This window comes from Gopherus flavomarginatus, chromosome 17 (genome assembly GCF_025201925.1).
Source record: "Gopherus flavomarginatus isolate rGopFla2 chromosome 17, rGopFla2.mat.asm, whole genome shotgun sequence".
NCBI classification, from domain to species: Eukaryota; Metazoa; Chordata; order Testudines; family Testudinidae; genus Gopherus; species Gopherus flavomarginatus.
In genome coordinates this window covers 6,098,966-6,118,275 of record NC_066633.1, presented here as the reverse complement: position 1 = coordinate 6,118,275, position 19,310 = coordinate 6,098,966, and the positions used below count along the sequence as shown (strand labels likewise).

Here is a 19,310-nt window from a genome sequence, read left to right as displayed (position 1 = left end):
TGTAAATATAGTGAGAATGCAATATTTGTGTTCCTTGAAGTTACAAAAAATATTAATGAAGGGTGAGAGGCAGATTGTGGCTACAGAGACATCTTTACCTGTTTTGAGGAGTTTTGCTGTTCGGGTTTTTTTTAAATAAGGTCACCCAGCATTATAGTATCTGAGCTCAAATTTAATATTAAATTGACATTGTGTGTTCATTCAGTCACTGAAAGAGGTCTTGGAGTATACTCCTTTTTTTTTTTTTTATATCACTTGCTATATAAAGAAACTACACTTGGCTTCACAGTGCCAAATCTTACTCTGTGACTTGAGCTTCTGAGAAAAGTGTTTTACCATCTGTGCTGCACGTCGATCTTGTAACTGACTTTCTTCTCTGTATTGGCAAAATATCTTTGGAAAGGGGAAATAAGTGAACACCACTGATTAGCTTTTGATACTACACCTCTACCCCGATATAACACGAATTCGGATATAACGCGATAAAGCAGTGCTCCGGGGGTGGGGGGGCAGGGCTGCGCACCCCGGTGGATCAAAGCAAGTTCGATATAACGCGGTAAGATTTTTGGCTCCTGAGGACAGTGTTATATGGAGGTAGAGGTGTATATATAATGTTATCCTTCCTGCATTCAGTTCACCTTTGTAGAGTCAGATATCTTTAACACTCTGTGTCTGTCTAGTATTTGTTTACAACGAGGTTTTATTTGTATAAATAGCTAGTTTTATTAGGCAGTAGAACTATTTATGCAAAACTGTTCACTGTCCACCTCAGTTGTGATTCACTGAAGTGCAGTTGTTGTGTGAGCTCACTTGTACGATGGATATCCACATAAAGGAACATCTATAAAATAAAACCAACATTCTAAATTTGAAACGTTGGCAACATTGTGTGGAACCAACAGAGGGCAACATATCAGAGGGGTAGCCGTATTAGTCTGGATCTGTAAAAGCAGCAAAGAATCCTGTGGCACCTTATAGACTAACAGACGTTTTGGAGCATGAGCTTTTGTGGGTGAATACCCACTTCTTCAGATGCATCTGATGAAGTGGGTATTCACCCACGAAAGCTCATGCTCCAAAACGTCTGTTAGTCTATAAGGTGCCACAGGATTCTTTGCTGCTTTTAAAGAGGGCAACTTTTCCTTCTCTTTCCCCCCCATGATTCATTTTTATCTTGGTGTGCTATGTATCTTGCTTGTGCAGGTGAAAAAATGTTGGAAGCTGTGTTTGTTCAGGTGCTGCTAACATGGACACATTGCTCTTTCCAGGTTTTGAGGATAATCCCCAAGTGGTCCTACAGATCATGCGGAGGTATATTCAGCACTTTTTTGGGTGCAAGGCTTGTGCAAAGCATTTTGAAGAGATGGCTAAAGAATCCATGGATTCCGTGAAAACCCTAGACAAGGCTGTTCTCTGGCTGTGGGAGAAGCACAATGTAGTGAATGACAGGCTTGCAGGTATGGGAGATCTGGCATGTACCAAAGCTAGCTTTGGTCTGGTGGCTATGATGATAGTACTGTTATACAATGTAATTTGAACAAATAGTGGTCTGACTTCTGGGGGTGTTCAAAAGTTACTAGAACTGGTCACAGGGCACATTTCCAATTCCAACAGATATAACTGCAGAGTGAGTAAAACTTCCATTGAAGGCACACCGCTCTTCAGGTCACAGTGGATCAGGAGACAATAATATGTGTGGTGGAGGCTCCATTGTTCTCAAGAGCATCAGTTTTTCTGAAGTTCCACCTGCTGTGTGATGAGATGTCCTTCCAGCGTCCATTTCAAAGCCTGTTTGAAACTGAGCAGTGCAGCTTAGCTACTTACTAATCTGTCAACTAGAATAATTACAATTCTTTCCAGAATGTTTTAGATCACCATTAAAACCTGTTTTTATTTTATTCTAGCTGGGAATACAAAAAGCACTAGAGAAATGTAATTGAGAAGATGATCATAATTGAACAGGATTCTGTTCCTTGGTGTAGAATGGCTTAAACTATTCGTAAATCAGTAACTGAATAAACTAAAATTATTCTTCAAAAAAGATTTGTTTCCGTATAGAGCCTTCGTTATAACAATTGGACTAAAACACCACGAAACTATTAGGTTGTATTTAATCCATTGTGTTGCACTGGTGTCCTGTAACTAAAAAAAACTAAAGAAAATTGGTTTCTATTTGCACTTGGTACCTGTCTGCTGTTATGGATTAGTGTATGTAACATTACTTACAATTCAAATGTACAACATCGTGTTTATTTTCTGGGTAAGTTGCATTCCCAAGATATGTGAAGTTTTAAATATTGTTTTGAATACAAACATTTTGTCTTGTACCTCCAAGCAGGAGAAGCACGCAACATATTAGATACAATTTCCCTGTAATGCATGTTACCAATGTATGAGGGGTAAAGGGAAAAATTGGAGTCTTTTTCTTCACAATAGATTGCTAGGTATTGTCAAGATAGAATATAATAGTTTAGAAAAAAATAGTTTCTCCTCGGAGAGTTCACTAAGATGCTGCTTTTAGTGATGCAACAATTGGTCAAAGTTTCTTCTAGTACAAATTTTGAACGTGCATTGCAAAGAATGCCAAATGATATGTGCTAAATTTGTTACAATCTGTTTTCTCTTTCGGACTGTAATTTAGGATTCAGCTATAGTTTGTGGTGGTTTATAGGAACTTTACCACGGGTAGGGCTCTCTCTAAAAGCCACTTAGTGAATTCTACAAATAGTTATTTCCTGTTTTGTATTAGCATAGTTCTGTGAAATTTTTGAACAATAAATGTATTATCAAAATCAGAGGTGCTTGTATAGACACTGTAGCCCTGTTAGTTTTTTCAGCCAGATAAGGATTTTTGTTTAAAATACCTAACTGAAGTTTAAGGAGTTTATTCTAGAGCAGACAAAGTCCAATACTAGCTATGGAAGACAACCACTACCAATTAAGACAGAATGACAGCTGCTGCTATGAGACATTGAAACACTAAAATTGAATCCAGTCCAAGAGAAACGCTTAGGGTATGTCTACATCTAAAATTTTGCAGCGCTGGTTGTTACAGCTGTATTAGTACAGCTGTATAGGGCCAGAGCTGCAGGGTGGCCACACTTACAGCAACCAGCGCTGCAAGTGGTGTTAGATGTGGCCATACTGCAGCGCTGTTGGGCGGCTTCAAGGGGGGTTCGGGGAACGCGAGAGCAAACCGGGGAAGGAGACCAGCTTCGCCGCGGTTTGCTCTCGCGTTCCCGGAACCACCCAGCAAACCGCAGGGAAGGAGACCTGCTTGCTCGGGGGTTCGGGGAACGCGAGAGCAAACCGGGGAAGGAGACCAGCTTTGCCGCGGTTTGCTTTCCCATTCCCCGAACCACCCTGCAAACCGCAGGGAAGGAGACCTGCTTGCTCGGGGTTCGGGGAACGCGAGAGCAAACCGGGGAAGGAGACCAGCTTGATTACCAGAGGCTTCCTCAGGTATGCTGGGATACCTGCTTATTCCACGGAGGTCAAGAAAAGCGCTGGTAAGTGTCTACACTTGATTACCAGCGCTGGATCACCAGCGCTGGATCCTCTACACCCGAGACAAAACGGGAGTACGGCCAGCGCTGCAAACAGGGAGTTGCAGCGCTGGTGATGCCCTGCAGATGTGTACACCTCCTAAGTTGCAGCGCTGTAACCCCCTCACCAGCGCTGCAACTTTGTGATGTAGACAAGCCCTTATACATTTAAAATGGTTCAGTTTGCTTGTTAACTTTTAAATGTATAAAAACCATTATCAAAGTACTGAAAATGGTTTGCTATAATAGTAAAACAGACTTCTGAAATAAGCAGGGTAAGGATGGAATTGTTGCCAGTATCTATAGAAACTTGTACATATATTTACAAGACTTTGAATGGCCTTGGAGCATCTTGCCAAAAACTAGGCTTCAGGACTACACACTACTGTGCACAGAAGAGCAGTTCATTTTGAGCCACAACTTAAATTAACTCCTCGAAATGCATTTGATTGAGTGGTTTTTATCATTGCTAAAACTGTAGCATTTGTGAACTGCTCTCCTGTTACAGGGAGGCTTTCATAATTTAATATTTGTGTCCTCCAGGAAAAAAGCAGTACCTCAGAATATGAAAATTAACATTTCAGCAAGGAAGGCTTTGTATTCATTTCAAAATTCATTCTTGATCATTCTTAGATTAGTATAAACATGTTGACTGTGGCTTTTTAAGTGTGGCTTTTATTGTTCCCTTAAACTAAGCTTACTACTTTCATTAAATGGAAAATAGTCTCCTCACTTTCAGATGAGCAGATGGATAGTATTTGTATTTTCTCTTTTTCCTTACTTAGGTGATCCGAGTGAAGATCCAAAATTTCCTAAAGTTCAGTGGCCAACTCCAGATCTCTGTCCTGAGTGCCATGATGAAATTAAAGGATTACACAGCTGGAATGAGGCCCAAGTGCTACAATTCTTGAAGCATCACTATCACAATGAAAATATTCTATATAAATACACGGAAGGCCAGGTTAACACTAATGAAATAGAAGTTGGGGATTTGAGAGAGAGAAAAGGCACAAATTTACCCAAGAAAACAAGTGGAAACAAAGACGACAAGATCATGGATCAACAAAATATGTTGGATTCAAAATCTAAGGTCTTAGATAAATTAATAGCAAATAACGGACCTGTCAGAGATAGAGGTAAAAATGCAATCGAATCAGTTATCCATAAAGAGACCAAGCCATCTGTGTCTTTCTTAGGGATTGGATTTTCTAGCATAGACATGAGTCTGTGTGTTGTACTTTATGTAGCATCATCCTTATTTTTAATGATAATGTACTTTTTTTTCCGAATGAGGTCCAAACGGTGGAAGGTGAGGTATTATCGTCCGGGTGTGTAGAACTTACAGAAATGACATTTTCATTGTAAGTGGCTGATCAGTACCAGACGCAGCTTTAATATTTTTGATCAGGGATTTTATACACAGTATTGTTTCAAAACCCTCCTCCCCCACTCCCAACTCATTTCACCAGTGTTCTCATTTAGTGCTGTAGAGCGTGTTCTGGGAATCCCAATATTCGTCTCGTATCCAGGTCCATAGCACTGAGTTAAAGTGTTTACTAAAGGAGAAAGATTGAACTTTTCCATTAACATATCATTACGTACTGTTTGCTTCATTTACTGGTCTCTAATGTGAGGAACTACACTATGTAATTAGTTACTCCAGGTGTTGGAAAGAAACTGAATACTGGTGTGTGTGTTCTGACACAGCCTTTTAATTTTATCCCGAGTTGACTACATAATCTACCTGTCCACCCGCTGCTCATTGTGTGAGATCTTGTTGTTGCCTTTGGAGAAGCAAGAATTTTGATTTTTTTCAGAGAAAGAAACAGTGTATTTGAATAAACTTTACAAATATATAATGTTTTTTAAAAATGAATGTTTTTCTCCATTACATTTTTGCAGTTGGAAGCCATAAGTGTCCAAATACAATTCCTCCCTCTCCCCTTAGTTCCAGCCAAGGGGATATGCACTTCCAGGAGGCTCAGCAGTTGGGGGTATTTAGATGATCTGAATAGTGTACAAGAGGCCTGATTCTGATCTTGCGTACGGCAATGTCCATTCAAAAAGAACCCTGTTGACTTCAATGGGGTTACACCGTTGTAAGTGAGAGCAGACCCAGGCCGAATCTTTTTGCCTGCCCCTCTATTCCAAATTTAGGCAGAGCATTAAACAACCCATCTTTATTTGCTAATTTATAAATAGGGGAGGAACTAAGGAATAGTTAGGGAAATACCGTACTGTTGAATTACGCTATTGGAAGCCACTTCTCATTAACTCTAGTAAAGTGAAACTCTGTGCCTGGTCAAGCAGAGTGAAAGTCCTGCGTGGTTTTGGTGGGCCAATACAAATTTCAGTTCTGGTTACAGTGACTTTCTTACAACATTGTGACACATACAAAAAAACTTCAGTAGAAAGGTTCCACAATGTAAGAATCTTCACTCACAATTGTGAAGTTTTCTGGTGCTACAAAAATATGAGTGATTCAAGACAGTCTCCTTATGCATGTTCCTTCTGCTAGTGCATTCCACTGTTTGGATTAAAAACCAACAAAATAAGAATGGCCATACAGGGTCAGTCCCGTGGTCTTCTGACAGTGGCCGGTACCAGATGCTTCAGAAGGAATGAACAGAACAGGGCAGTTATCAAGGGATCATCCAGTCCCAGCTTCTGGCAGTCAAAAGTTTAGGGACACCCAGAGCATGAGTTGCGTCCCTTACCATCTTGGCTATTAACCATTGATGGACCGATCCTCCAGGAACTTCTTTTTTTAACCCAGTTATATTTTTGGCCTTCACAACATCCCCTGGCAACGAGTTGCACAGGTTGACTGCATTATATGAAGAAATACGTCCTTACGTTTGTTTTTACACCTGCTGCTTATTCATTTCATTGGAGTGACCGCTGGTTCTAAACAGACATTTAGTTGCAACTGTGCTCATCTCTTTTACTCCAATATGGGTCATGGCAGCTTTTTGGAACATAGAAATTGCCGTTCCAGATCAGACTACTGGTCCATCTGTCGAGTATCCTGCCTCTGACTGTGGCTGGTGCCAAATGCTGCAGAGGAAGGCATAAGAAGCCATGAAATGAACAGTTACAAAATTACCAGTCCAAAGTGGAAGTTTCCTAATTTCAGCTGTCAGTGGATGGTTTATGGCATGGAGCATGAGGTCTACAATCCTATCTAGTGTAACTCTTGGTCTTCTTCTATTCATGTAAATGTCTAATCTTTTTTTAAACCTGCCACACTGTAGCCTCAATGTTTTCTTTTGGCATTGAGTTCTACAATCAAATATGTTGTGTAAAAAGGTATTTCCTTATATCAGTGTTCAAGTTAACTCTCGATTTCACTGAATGTCCCCTTGCTCTTGTATTATGAGAGGGGGAATAAACAGCTCCAGGCTAATTCAATCATTTATTCCTTCATTTTATTAATTATTCTGTGTACTTCTGTAATGTCCCCTTCTTATTTCCACTACAAGCCGTATTACAAAGTTAAAACTTAGCAGTAAAAATTAGCTAAAACTTAGCACATACGTCTCAGCAAGGACATATTTTTTTTATTAACAAATGGAAATTATAGGGATTTGTGTGTCAAACTGCAGCTTCGTGTAACTTTAAAAGAAGGCAAATGATTATTCAAAGAAAGCCAGTGCAAAGGGACTAGCAGTGACTATTGCATATTTACAAGAACCACTTCAATAAATTTACTCTGAATACATTTGTATGTGTCTAAAAATGCCTAAATCTGCATTCACAGAACAAGCGCTGTGAAGAAACCATTAATTCATGTTTTCTTAAGATGCCTTAGGGCTAAAGTTTGTTTATGTGCAAAGCCTGAATAAATGGGCTTTGCATGAGTGACAAATCCCACCTGTATACTTGGAGCTAGATGGTGAGCACCCATACAGGAGTTCTGCATTCTGTTCTGTATTCTGTCCACTGCCTGGGCCCCTTGGCAGTGTGCTGAGGTAGCAGAGTCTGCCATAGGGTGATGGTTTTATGCTTGGGGTGTCTGTGAAGTTAGAAGAATTTCTGCCAAAATGGATGGGAAGAAGCACCTATGAACGATTTCACGTCAGTCTGCATTTTTCTAAGTAAATGGATGTTTTTAAAGGTGTGGTGTGATAGACCAAAATGGCTTCCTCCCTGTTTGGTGGGATTAAGAATCCCCGTATGGGTTCATGGGGCTCATTTTTAAATACTCCGAGAGATGGTGAAACAAGAGTGGAAGTTAACAATTAAGGTTCTCAGTCTGATCTGTGCCATTGTGCTTTGTTATTATAGGGTTTCAAATAGTGGAGAGCCCAAAGGGGGGAGCTTAGAACAGAGGCCAAAATTTTGGAACTTGGAGGCGTTAAGCCAGGCCCCTAACGAAGGGGCCTGATTTTTTTGAGTTGACTTGACAAAGCGGAGGGAGCTCAGCATCTCTAAAAATTGGGCACCTGATTTGGAAAATGTTGATCAGTCTCAGAGGGCTCTTTGAACTTACGAACAGCAGCAAGGATCACACATTTTAGTATTAAATAACACGCTCATTTTTAACTCTGCTGGATGTGTAGAATTGGGTTTGAGTTTTTTATCTCTTTTTATTTTCATCAGTATATTCATTGAACCAATCAAGCCAGTGAAGGATCATGGGGATGATTTTGCCCTTAGAACAGCTAGTGAATGATGCATTTAAGAAAATGTTCTTTGTTCACTGTATAAATACTGTAAGCTTTCACTCTGCCTTTATGGTGTTTGAAACATGGGAAGTGGAACAGATACCCAAACTTCCAGAATGGCTTTTTCCCCCTCAAAGAATACAGATAGATGTAAACAGAATTTGGATTATCCAATCTTGGTGTTATGGCTAAGTGCTGCCATGTAATTGGTACATAGTTTTCATTTTCATTGGTAGCAGTGCCCACCTCACTTGGAAAAGCTACCCTGAACTTTGGGTTTAGTTTTGTAAATCTCAGTTTGTGCTGTTACTATGTAGGTTTAAACTGACCTGTGTTATTTCCTTTTGTGCGTGATGATTGTCCCGATGGATTTTCACATTCAGTGCTATAATGATTTTACTCACGATTGACTGTGTCTCCAGAAAGTGTCCATCATGAGATAATGCAGGGCTGTTTTGACATGCTGTATTACAAATACCCTGTCATAAGCTGGTTATGTCCTTTTATTAAAATGCCTTTAAAAGCACCTATTCAATCCTGGCATTTTGATTTTATAATGCGCTAAGTTCCAAAATGAGATAAATCGATATGTATGGATCATACCAGACTTCCATACTCAGGACGGAATTTTGTCCATCGTAACACACTGAAAGGGTTCTGTGCTATTCGGATGTTTTCAATGTGAAAATATTAAACTGCAGAAAAAAATGAAAATAACAAATATAGGAACCTACTAGGTCTAAGGGAGGAGGGGAAGCTAGTGCCAAGAATGCCAAAATGAAACTCTTCCCTTGAGTTCCAATTTTAACTGCAAATTGTGTGTGTTTCATGTGACTCCTGTTTAGAACTCGACGTTAGGACCATTTTTACAAAAGGTTCAAATGTATTTTCTGGGTCTGAAAATGTTGACTACAAGCTGTTGAGACTGAATGTAAGTGTTCAGTAATGTAAGTGTTTTTATTTATTTTTTGATTGAATGACTTGAATAAAAGAGAAAGTAGTGGACATGAAAATGTCAGATATATACCTCTCTCTAGCAGAGAAAGTGTTCATTTTGTACTAAACTGTAAACGAATGTGCTCATTTAAATAAATACATTGCACACATTTTGGAAAAATGCATTTTTATTTTTGTGGACAAATCCTTTTCTGGACTTTTAGTATAAATTGGGGAATGTTGCAAGAATAACTTGGTTAAAGTGCATTTCAACCAGTAGGGGGCATCGTGTTGTTACACTTTAAAAAATATTTGGCCTGAACCCAACAGATAAGCTTAACACTTTGAATTTCCAAATTCACTTCCCCTCAGCCCTCACCCCCAACTTCATAAAGCATTAATGTAAATGGCATATTGGTGAAGCTGTGTCTAGTGGGGATGAAAAACTACTTTCTGTATTTCACTTTGTTTCATGGTTCTCCGTGAGAGCTAAGACAAAGGAACTTAACTAATAGCCAAAGTACTTGCTTCCTCGCTGCTGCTAATCTTTTGGGCTGTGATTACACTAGACATTTGTTAATTTCTCACCGGTGCACGTCCTCTGATGGTAGCAACAGTGGGTGTGCTAAAGTTGACCCTGCCACCACTGTTTAACCCTGCTCAAATCAATTCTGGGCAACACTGTTGAATGTGCTGAAGAGGGTGCTGATAGGAAGGCTGCTACAATCATTGGGAAATTTTAAGGGAAAAATTGGTTGTAGACAAGCACTTCAAAGTTCCAAACTTCCTTACAGAAAGGTGTGTTCCTTCATTGTAGCGTGTGACCCTGGCTAGAGCACATAGGATTTGCTCACTAGCTCTTTGGAGGTTGGATCCCCCCTTAGGAAGCCCCTCAAGTGCTATGGCATGATTCTGTCCTGCTTGTTGAAGTAGAATTCCCCCTTGCCCCAACTCACAAAGTAGCAAATGGTGCCTCCTTTTAAAATATGGGCTGGGAGTAATCTGTGGAAGTCTTATTTCAGTACCAGTTAAACTGATTGAAATAGTTACAAAACCTATAGTGTTACATATTTGTTAACCATAGGGACAAACTAGCACAGCTTCTGTAAAGGAAAATTCTGCCTCTAATATTAAAGGAGAATATGTTGACATAATTTATTTGGACTTATGGATTTTGTCAAAGGCTTTTTATAAGAGAATTAAGAAAACTAAGTTCTCCTGGATCAGAAAACAGGAATAGATGGTCAATTTTCATCAGGGTGGAAAATTAACGGGGTTGTCCCAAGGATCTGTACTAGGACTCGTTCATATGGATGGTGTGAGGTGTCTAAAATTGCAAATACGATGAAGGTCGATCAAAACGAGAAGACCATGAGGGCCTCCCAAAAGTGCTGTTACGGCCGAGGTGGGGTTGAGAATGAGCTCCCACCACCTATCAAAAGCGGTGGGTGAGGAGATATTTTTATTGGACCAGCTTCTGTTGGCAAGAGCTCCATGTAGCTCGAAAACTTGTCTCTCATCCACCTCGTCTCTCAAACATCCTGGGATGGACACAGCTCCAGCAACACGGCCTATAGAAGAATGTGGGAAGAAAGTGGGTGCACGTTTAGTCTAATGGGGGAAAGGCCCTAGGGTAACCAGATGTCCCGATTTTATAGGGACAGTCCCGATTTTATAGGGACAGTCCTGATTTTTTGGGTCTTTTTCTTATATAGACTCCTATTACCCCTCACCCCCCATCCCGATTTTTCACATTTGCTGTCTGGTCACCCTAAAAGGCCCTCTCATTGCAGTGTGTGTCAGCGATGCCAACAAATACACTATAGTCTTAGCATAAGGTGACTGTTGGAGCAAGCAGTTTCCTTCTTTCTGGAGCAAGTTACCAAAGGACAGTAGTAGATACTGGTTATAAGGAGGGGTGAGGCTGGCCTATATGCTCCTGTGCCAGCGACTACTGCAAACAGTGGGAGGCATTTCAGCCTGAGCCCAGAAGTTCACCTGCCTTGAGCAGGGCAGCCTTGAGCCAGTAGGATTTCTGGTGGCCGGTCTTTGAACTGTCCTCTGGAACAGTGGTTCTCAACCAGGGGTACGCAGAGCTCTTCCAAGGGGTAGATCAATTCATCTCTAGATATTTGCCTAATTTTACAACAGGCCACATAAAAAGCACTGGCGAAGTCACTGCAAACAAATTTCATACAGACAATGAGAAAGTAAGCAATTTGTCAGTAACAGTGCGCTGTGACACTGTGTTTTTATATCTGATTTTGTAAGCAAGTAGTTTAAGTGAGGTGAAACTTGGGCGTACGCAAGACAAATCAGACTCCTGAAAGGAGTAAGATCATCTGGAAAGCTTGAGACCCACTGCTCGAGAGGGGCAGGGGGACTAGCAGGCAGAGCAAAGCAGGATGAAAAGCAGTGCCCTTCACAGCCAAACTAGCACCATATCATGAAAGTAGCAACAGTGAATGTATCTAGTGTGCTGAATAAAGGTACTGAAATTGCTGCTTCCCCGTCCATCGGGTTTCCTGTACACACACAACACTGATACTGCTCCTCACTATCATATCAGCTAAGGATTGGGCTTAGATTGCAAATGCTTCTCCATTGGTGACAAGCAGGTGCATAACAGCATCATGGGGATGGTGAGAGGAGAGCTGAGGAAGCCTGTGTTGGCAGGCCTTAGACTAAATGACAGGCTGAGGTCTGTATGAGCCCAAGTTAAAGAGTGTGTCATGTTTGTGATATCAGTGTATGCCACTCAACAAGGAAGTAATGAAGAAGAGAAGGTGTGTTTCCACCAACCCTGGCAGACACAGCAGCCCCTGAAGAACTGCTGGTGGTGCTGGGTAATGTGAATGCGCACACAGGCAAAAACAGAAGGGGATCTGAAATGGCTTTTGGGACATGCAGCCTAGACAGATGAATGAGGAAGGGAAAGCTGTCTGTATTGCCAACGGATGGATGACAGCCAATACATGGTTCCAGAACAGTGTGAATTATTTGGTTCTGTATATCAGGTGGAAACAAAATCCAGCTCAATATGATATTGGTGAGGAAATCTCAAAGTGATACCTAGCAAGATGGTAGCACTGCAACACAAACCCCTTGGGGCAAAGATTGCAATAGAGCATTGGGCAAGGAGGGAACAAGATGAAAAGAAACAAGATTAAGGCAGGGGAAGTGCAGCAAATAAGTTTGGAAACAAACAGAGTAACAAAGTGAAACTAAAGCTTGTTAGTTCAAGTATGTTGGTGACTGGGTCATGGAATAGGTCCACTCAGGTGTGAGTTACTGGAGAGTACTGGAAGAGCATGGAATAACATCTCAGGTGTTGTGTATGAGAAGCATATGCCACTGAAGGCCCCACTGCATAGAACAAAGGTGCACCCCACAATGCAGAATGTTGAGAAGTATGAACCTACAGGCTATTGCCCAATGCCTAGAGGTGTTTGAGATGAGATGTCTTCACCCCATAAGAGAAATTTCACAAAGTGACTAGATTTTGAAATGAAAATATTAGGATGGAAGTCAAAATCCATGGGGTGGCTGACTGCATCCAGGAAGTGCAGCTTTGCTGCTTCACACCCACAGGGAGAATGAATGAAGGGGACCAGGTGAAGAGAGCAGGGCAGGTGAGGGTGGTAGGAAAAAGACCCTTAGGAAAACCAAGGAAGAGATGGATGGATTGCACCCAAGAAAATGGTAAGCAGGTGACCCTCAGTGCCACCTCCGATAGATGAAGATGATGGGTGCTTACACAACAACCTGACCTTAATCAATGGGATAAGTGACAAGAAGAGAAAAACATGAGGGACTTCAGTGGAACCTTAAAAAACCTTGGTGGAGGGGGAGCATGATGGGGGATGAAATCTAACTCTTCCTTCCAATCTGCATTACCCGGCATTTGTCAGTTTGAAGTGTTCGTATACTGGGTTCTAAAAATGATGACTAACTCAAAGCTGGGGTTGTATTACAGTAGTGCCTAGAGGCCCCGAACAAGATCAGGGCCCTATTGTGCTAGGCACTATTCATACATGGAATGAAAGAGTCCCTGCCCTGAAGAGCGTCCACACTAAATAGACAGACAAAGGCAAGTAGAGGCGAAGACCCTTGCCCATGGTTAGTGGCAGAGATGAGAATAGAACTTATGTTGGCTGGTTCCCACTCCAAAGCCTTAGTCACTAACCCATTGTGAAAAGCTTAAAACTCTGCTTAGTGTGCAATGGTAATCAAAGCAAGTAATGTTTAGGGTATAAGAAACTTCCATCAGCCCCACACCTGGCCTCTTGAGAAGACAGAAACCAGGCTGAAGGGAGGCGGAAAGGATGGACAAAATTCCAGTGCAAAGGAGCCCAGAGAGAGAAAGAGAGAGACTGAAGAAACTTCTGCCTCTGAGGCAGAAAATTGGAGAGCCACATCTGTGCATTCCACCAGGTGCACGTGCAGAGGGTGCAGACAGAACGACTGCCTGGTGCTCAGGAGGAAAACGGATCTCTTTTCTACAACCAAGACTTGAAAAGAAAAGCAGCAGTTACCAAACCCAAAGCCAAAATTACTGGTAAAAAAAAAAACCCCTGGGACCCACTGCCCCAGGATATCACTGGGGGCAAGAAAGGATCAGACACTGATATGGGCAAGGAAAGCAGCCACAATTTCATTAAATAGCCATGAGTGTGGCTCCTCACATGCAACTCCTCCTTCCCTCCGCCCCTTCACTGTTTCTGCTCACACCTTGCCCGTTTTCTTACCCTGCACCTTGGAGAGTTAAGGAGCAGGTATGCTGGGCCTTTACTCACAAACTCAGCTAAGAGCCCTGGATAGATGCCCGGTTGGTAGAAATTCACTTTTATTTGAGCAGGCAGCCTCCTTTCATAAGTGCATGAGGTCCAATCTCCTTGTGTGCCTTGCAGGGTTAGCTGAACAAAGATGGGCAGGATCGAGGCCTTATCACCCAAATGTATGTCAAGGGCCATACTTGGAGCCCTCTGATTTCTGCCCTGGGCACAAGAGAAGCACAGAACATGGATCATTTCAATCTTGTGAAGCTATTTCCCTGCTCTTGGAGCCAGGCAGTAATTTAATCAGCAAACATTTCCACCCACATGAGTGACGGCTGGACTTGAAGCATCTTTTCTGCTCAGCTCCGCACCTGTCTCATTACTAACCATTAATTTACTTACCTGGCTTCTGATTTACTCAACAGCTAATGGACTTTGGCTGTCCAGGTTGTGTTCCGTAAATGGTGACATGCTGTACCACCACTGAGGATTGGGTTCCTTCCACCTGACAGCACCAGCGCAGTCACCCACTGGCTCTAAATCTTCTAGCCACGCTGAAAAGGCAGCGAGCCTCGCACCTGCCCGGCTGAGCGTGTTCTCTAATGACTGACAGCCCAGTACTCAAAGCCGTAATAAACATTTGAGACTGTTAGTGGAGGAGACAGCTGAAGTCAAAGTCAATGCAACCCTGACTGACTTTTGCAAGGGGCTGGGGAGGGGAGGAAAATGAATCTTCCTTAAGGTTGGGGGCTTCCTGGATTTGGTATTTACCTGTGATTGTCCCAGGCACAAAAGCAGCTTGTTACATTTTTTAAAAAATAATCTGATGTTTTAGTATTTTTCTTGAAGAAAAAACAACAACAAACAAATGCAATGGAGATGTCCAGATTAAATCCACCCGCGCTTCCTTGCCTCCAGACAAAGGCATGCAACCATACAAGTCAATTGGCTTTATGTTTCTGTTAGCTGTAGTTTACCAGTGAATGATGGCACTAGGGCTGTCTTTACAGAAGTGCTGGAACTAGGGCTGCTGCTGCACCCTCTGGCTTTCTTGAAGTGGTTTTCATCATAGCCAGGTTTACAGTTTGCTTTAATGGCTCTCAGCAGCCCTGTGCCTTTATCTGACCAATGTTGTGCCAGCCTCCCCGCTGGCTGGAGAAACACCTTCTCCTGGCTAGGCCTGGGCATCACCCTTAGCCTTGCCGCTCTCCTATCCCCCCAACACACCCAGGCGGTTACCCGCTGCATCTGTTCAGGACTCATTCATGTGGCTGGAGCAGGACTTGGGCAGAGCTCGCAACGAGGGAATATTAACTCTGGCTGCTGGGAAAAAACTCTGACCATGATTTTTTCACCCAATTAGCCTCTTTTCACTGCAAATCTAAACGGACCTGTCTACTCCATAACCTGTTTTCCGTGGGAAATATATTCTCTATTTATTAGGTTATATAGCCAGGTGGGGGGGGGGGGTTATTTGGAGACATTTGAGTCCTGCGAAGAGGAAGGCTGGACGGGCTGTTTAAAATGGAAAGTTGCCTACAGAAAAGCAGGCTGCAAACAAAGCAAGTGTCTGGTTTCATAATTAATAAAGCATGAGACGGGCCGGGGAAGGGTTTTATCCACTGACATATTCCCGGGGCGCGACGTCACCGGCGGAGCTTTACCTGGGGAAAAGTGGAAGCGCCTCCCTGCAAAACAAGCCCCCTCCTGCCTGAGCCTGCAAAAAGCCTCGTACCTCAGGGACGGGGCTCGCTGCGAAGCGCTTTGCATCGGCCGGTGCAGATCGGTCAAACCCCAAACTTCGCGGGGAAGGATCCGTTTTAATCGAGTATTTCGAAGTGGTCAGAACACCCCTGTGTGACCCTTCCAACCAGCCAGGGTCAGTTCTTCAGGGCAGGGTGACTTGCCCTTTTTTACTAGCCATTGACAAATTCCGAAACCCGCCTTGGAACAGCTGGAAGAGAAACTAACCGAGTTGCCATTTGACCGCCCCGTTTTGACGCACCTGCTGTGGTCCAATTTCATTTCCCGCACGTGAACGGTTTCAAGATTTCCGTGTTTTTTTTTCACGATTTGGGAAAAAATAAACGGCCAAAAATTCTCCCAACAGTTTTTAAACCAGCGGCCAGGCACTTCCCGAGAGCTGGGGCATTCCTGGGGCATCAGGACAAACGCTGAGAAGTCCCTAACCAGCCTCTTTCTCTTTTAAAAGAACTTTCCTGTTTGGCTGTTTGGTGAGGAAAGGCAACATCCGCCGGAAAATGCCCCCTGCCCACTAGCCGTTAGGAACAAACTATAAATTGTAGCTAGATTTGAGCAGAGCAGGGGGAGCTTTCCCTGGAATACACCCCGCCGCCTGGAACTAACCCCAGGGCCCGGCGCTGTGCCAGCCGCGCTCTAGTTCTTTGGGAGCAGGTCTGGCTGGGGTTTGTCTGCACCGAGCAGACCTGGCTGGGGGGCTTTTCCCAGGGCAGTGCCCCCCTCTCTCACTCAGGGACGCCCCCCCCGGGCGTTTGATCCCTGAGAACAAATGTACCCACCCCCTTGGCCTTCCTAACCGTGAGCAACTTGTGTGCGATGGAACCTAGCAGCCCAGCAGAGCCGCCCCCTAGTCAAGGCGGATTCAGTTCGGTCCCTGTCTCCCTTCTATTTCATTATCCCCCCCTCTAATTAAAGCGGAACACTGGGGGGGGGGTTGCTGTGGCTGACAGGGGTCAGTGGGCGAGTTACAGCAGCAGGGAAACCGGCTGCTTTGTCCCAGAAGATGAACTCGGTGGCTTTTTATCGTGGATTTTCGCGACCCGTTGGACAGCGTGCACCTTCCCGCGACTATAGAGCGAGCCACAGAATCTGTAACCAGCCCTGGTCATGGTGCAGCTGGGGAGTGGGATCGGGTCTCCTGCAAAGCTTCTTTCCTGCTTCCAGCTGCCGGGCACATCTCAAGCCCTCACCCAGCTCCAGACCTGAGGTTTTCATCATCTCCCCCCCGCCCCCGCCTAGGGGCATGAAGGAGAAACGAGATTCCTCACGAGGGGGGCATCGCAGCGTGGGTCATCCTCGCGGACATACTTCGTGGGGCGAATCTCTGGTGTCGGCCCCTCTCTTGTCCCCGAGTGTGACTTTGGGGAAGCGACGCGAACATATGTGCTCGCAGGCTGCCTGCCGTAAGCCGCTGTTATTAATTTGTAATCCTCTCAAAGCAGGAGGTAAAGGGATTCATTCAGCTTAACTGGCTCACGGTAACAACCATAATTATCAGCCCCTGATGCGGAGGGGAAACACACACACGCGCACGCACACGCTTGTGCTTGGGTTAAACACGATGGCCCAAGCGGAAAGGTGTGAAACACACCACACCAGGTTCCTGGGACCCCAGGCCCGATTCCCGAATAGAAGAGCACAGGGATGTGGGGAGCCGGGGCTGGGGTCCATCGGTCCTGACCAGGCTCAGAGGACAGACGAGCCTGTGACCTATATCCGCGGGGAGAACAGAGTGACCCAGCTCCAGGCAGATGCTGGAAAACCAAACAAAAAACCCTGGAATGAGCAGCGAGAGTCTCCTCGGCCAGAGCCAGCAAAGGGCGAGTCCTCGGGGCAATAGAATCACCAGACCCGTTTGCCTTGGGGCAGATTTGCCTTGAACTGTTCGTAAAGTTTCCTCCCCCGATCTGTCCCCAGGTGCCTACGCCTCTGCCGGCCTTGCGGGACTCTGCGGCCACCCATGGGCACTTTCCTTCCCGGATCCTGCGGAAGCCACAGTCCTGTCTGCACTTGGGCTTTTCTTTCCTCAGGCCTCTGCTGGAAATTAAGCTAATTAAAAGGCCCCCAGCTCGAAAGGCAGGAGGGGGACTCGGGCGAGCCGGGCGCGAGTCTTCACACCAACACTTCGCTAAATCAGCGTTTCAAAGCGCCTTAGCTCCCCAAATTCATTAACTAATTAGAAAAACAAATCATCCACCTTTAACCAGCAAAGCTCCCGGGACTGGGGGGAGGGGGAGAGTCCAGCTTCCGAAAGGGAAGGTTCTGCCAGGGAAATGGAAAAAGCAACTTTCCTTGCGGGAGGGGCAGATATTTTCGAATCCAGCTTCGGGAAACTAACGATTCGTTTGTTTGTTTTGGAAATAGCAACTGGTCTGCGCTACCTAACGCGAAGCTGAATTTCCTCCCAGCTTATAGATTCCCCCCCGGCAAAGCCAGGGAGGGTCAGAAATCGCGAAACGCCTGAAGAGTGGGAGAAAACCTCTCGGATTTCTGTAGCCTCGTCAACAAACAACGAGCATTTGCGCCTGTTCCCCGCGCTAATTTTTGGCCTCGATGGTTATTGATGGCTCTTCCCTGAGTGAATGTGGCTATTACCTTTGTCAAAGGATTATTTAGCCTCTTAATTTACAAGAAATATTTGCTTTTAAGCGGTTTTCCTTTTTAAAAATAGCACATTTGATGTACAGCTCTGTCCTAGCCCTGTAGCTGTCTCCTGGTGTAGTTAGTGAAGCCGGAGGAAATTGCAGCCGCGCAGGTTTGAAGTTCCAAGGTGTATGTTTTAAATGCAGCAAAGTAAACAAACCAAACAACGCTTTGTAGTTATGTGGCCCTGCGTTTCTGTTCGGGGAATGATTTATTTCAGGCGCACGTGGGTGAATATACAATAGATTCCCTCGGGTCGCACAGGGTATTTCTCTGGTAGGAATCAGTGAGGAAAACCAGCCCCCAGCCCCTTTAAAAAATGCTCTGATGCTGACATCTGACAACCAGCCCCCACCACAAACCCGGAGGAAGGAATCGCTCCTCCACCGTGTGAGTGTGAGCCGAGCAGGGGCGGAAACACCCGCAACTCTGCCCATTAATGGCCTGATGGACCGAGAGAGACTTTTGTGGCAGGACAAAGGAAACGCGTCTTAACGAAAAGGGAGATCTGCATACAGACAATGAGCCGGCGCTGGGGTCCGCCCAGCCCCATTGTGCGGGCTGAAAGCTGGACACGTGTATGGGTATGTCTGGGGGGGGTGGGGGGGAGACCACACGCCTGGCTGGCTGGGCGTCCTGTGTCAGCACCATGGAGAGCTCCCGCTCTCTGGCAGTCACTCCCTGGGCTTTGTTATGCTAAGCAGCACACCGGTGGCAACGGAGGGTCAACTGACGCCAGCCACTGCGCGGTGGGAAGCCAGCGCTGAGCCGGGCCCCCTTCCGCGAAGCCACTAGATTAAAAGGTTGCAGCATCTCCTAAGTGCGGGGAGGTGACCGCCCGGCGCAGCGCTCCCCGCAGGGCTCCCGCCGCTCGGTGCGGAGGGGTGAGAGGACGTTGTTTTCTCTCTGCCCAGGCCATCCGAGCCCACCAAGTTCTCCTGAAGTTCGCCCGGGTCGGTCCTTCCTCGCCTGGCCGCGAG

At 44.7% G+C, this 19,310-nt stretch overlaps 1 protein-coding gene across 1 annotated transcript in view; it reads left to right on the top strand.

The window, feature by feature from the left end:
* The window catches only part of QSOX2 (quiescin sulfhydryl oxidase 2), a 40,964-nt gene extending 31,635 nt beyond the window's left edge, over positions 1-9,329 (top strand). The window contains exons 11-12 of the mRNA XM_050926958.1: positions 1,269-1,457; positions 4,331-9,329. Of these exons, the coding sequence (XP_050782915.1) occupies positions 1,269-1,457; positions 4,331-4,881 (740 nt within the window). The 3' untranslated portion in view covers positions 4,882-9,329. The remainder of the gene's footprint in view (positions 1-1,268; positions 1,458-4,330) is intronic.
* Positions 9,330-19,310: the final 9,981 nt, after the last annotated feature.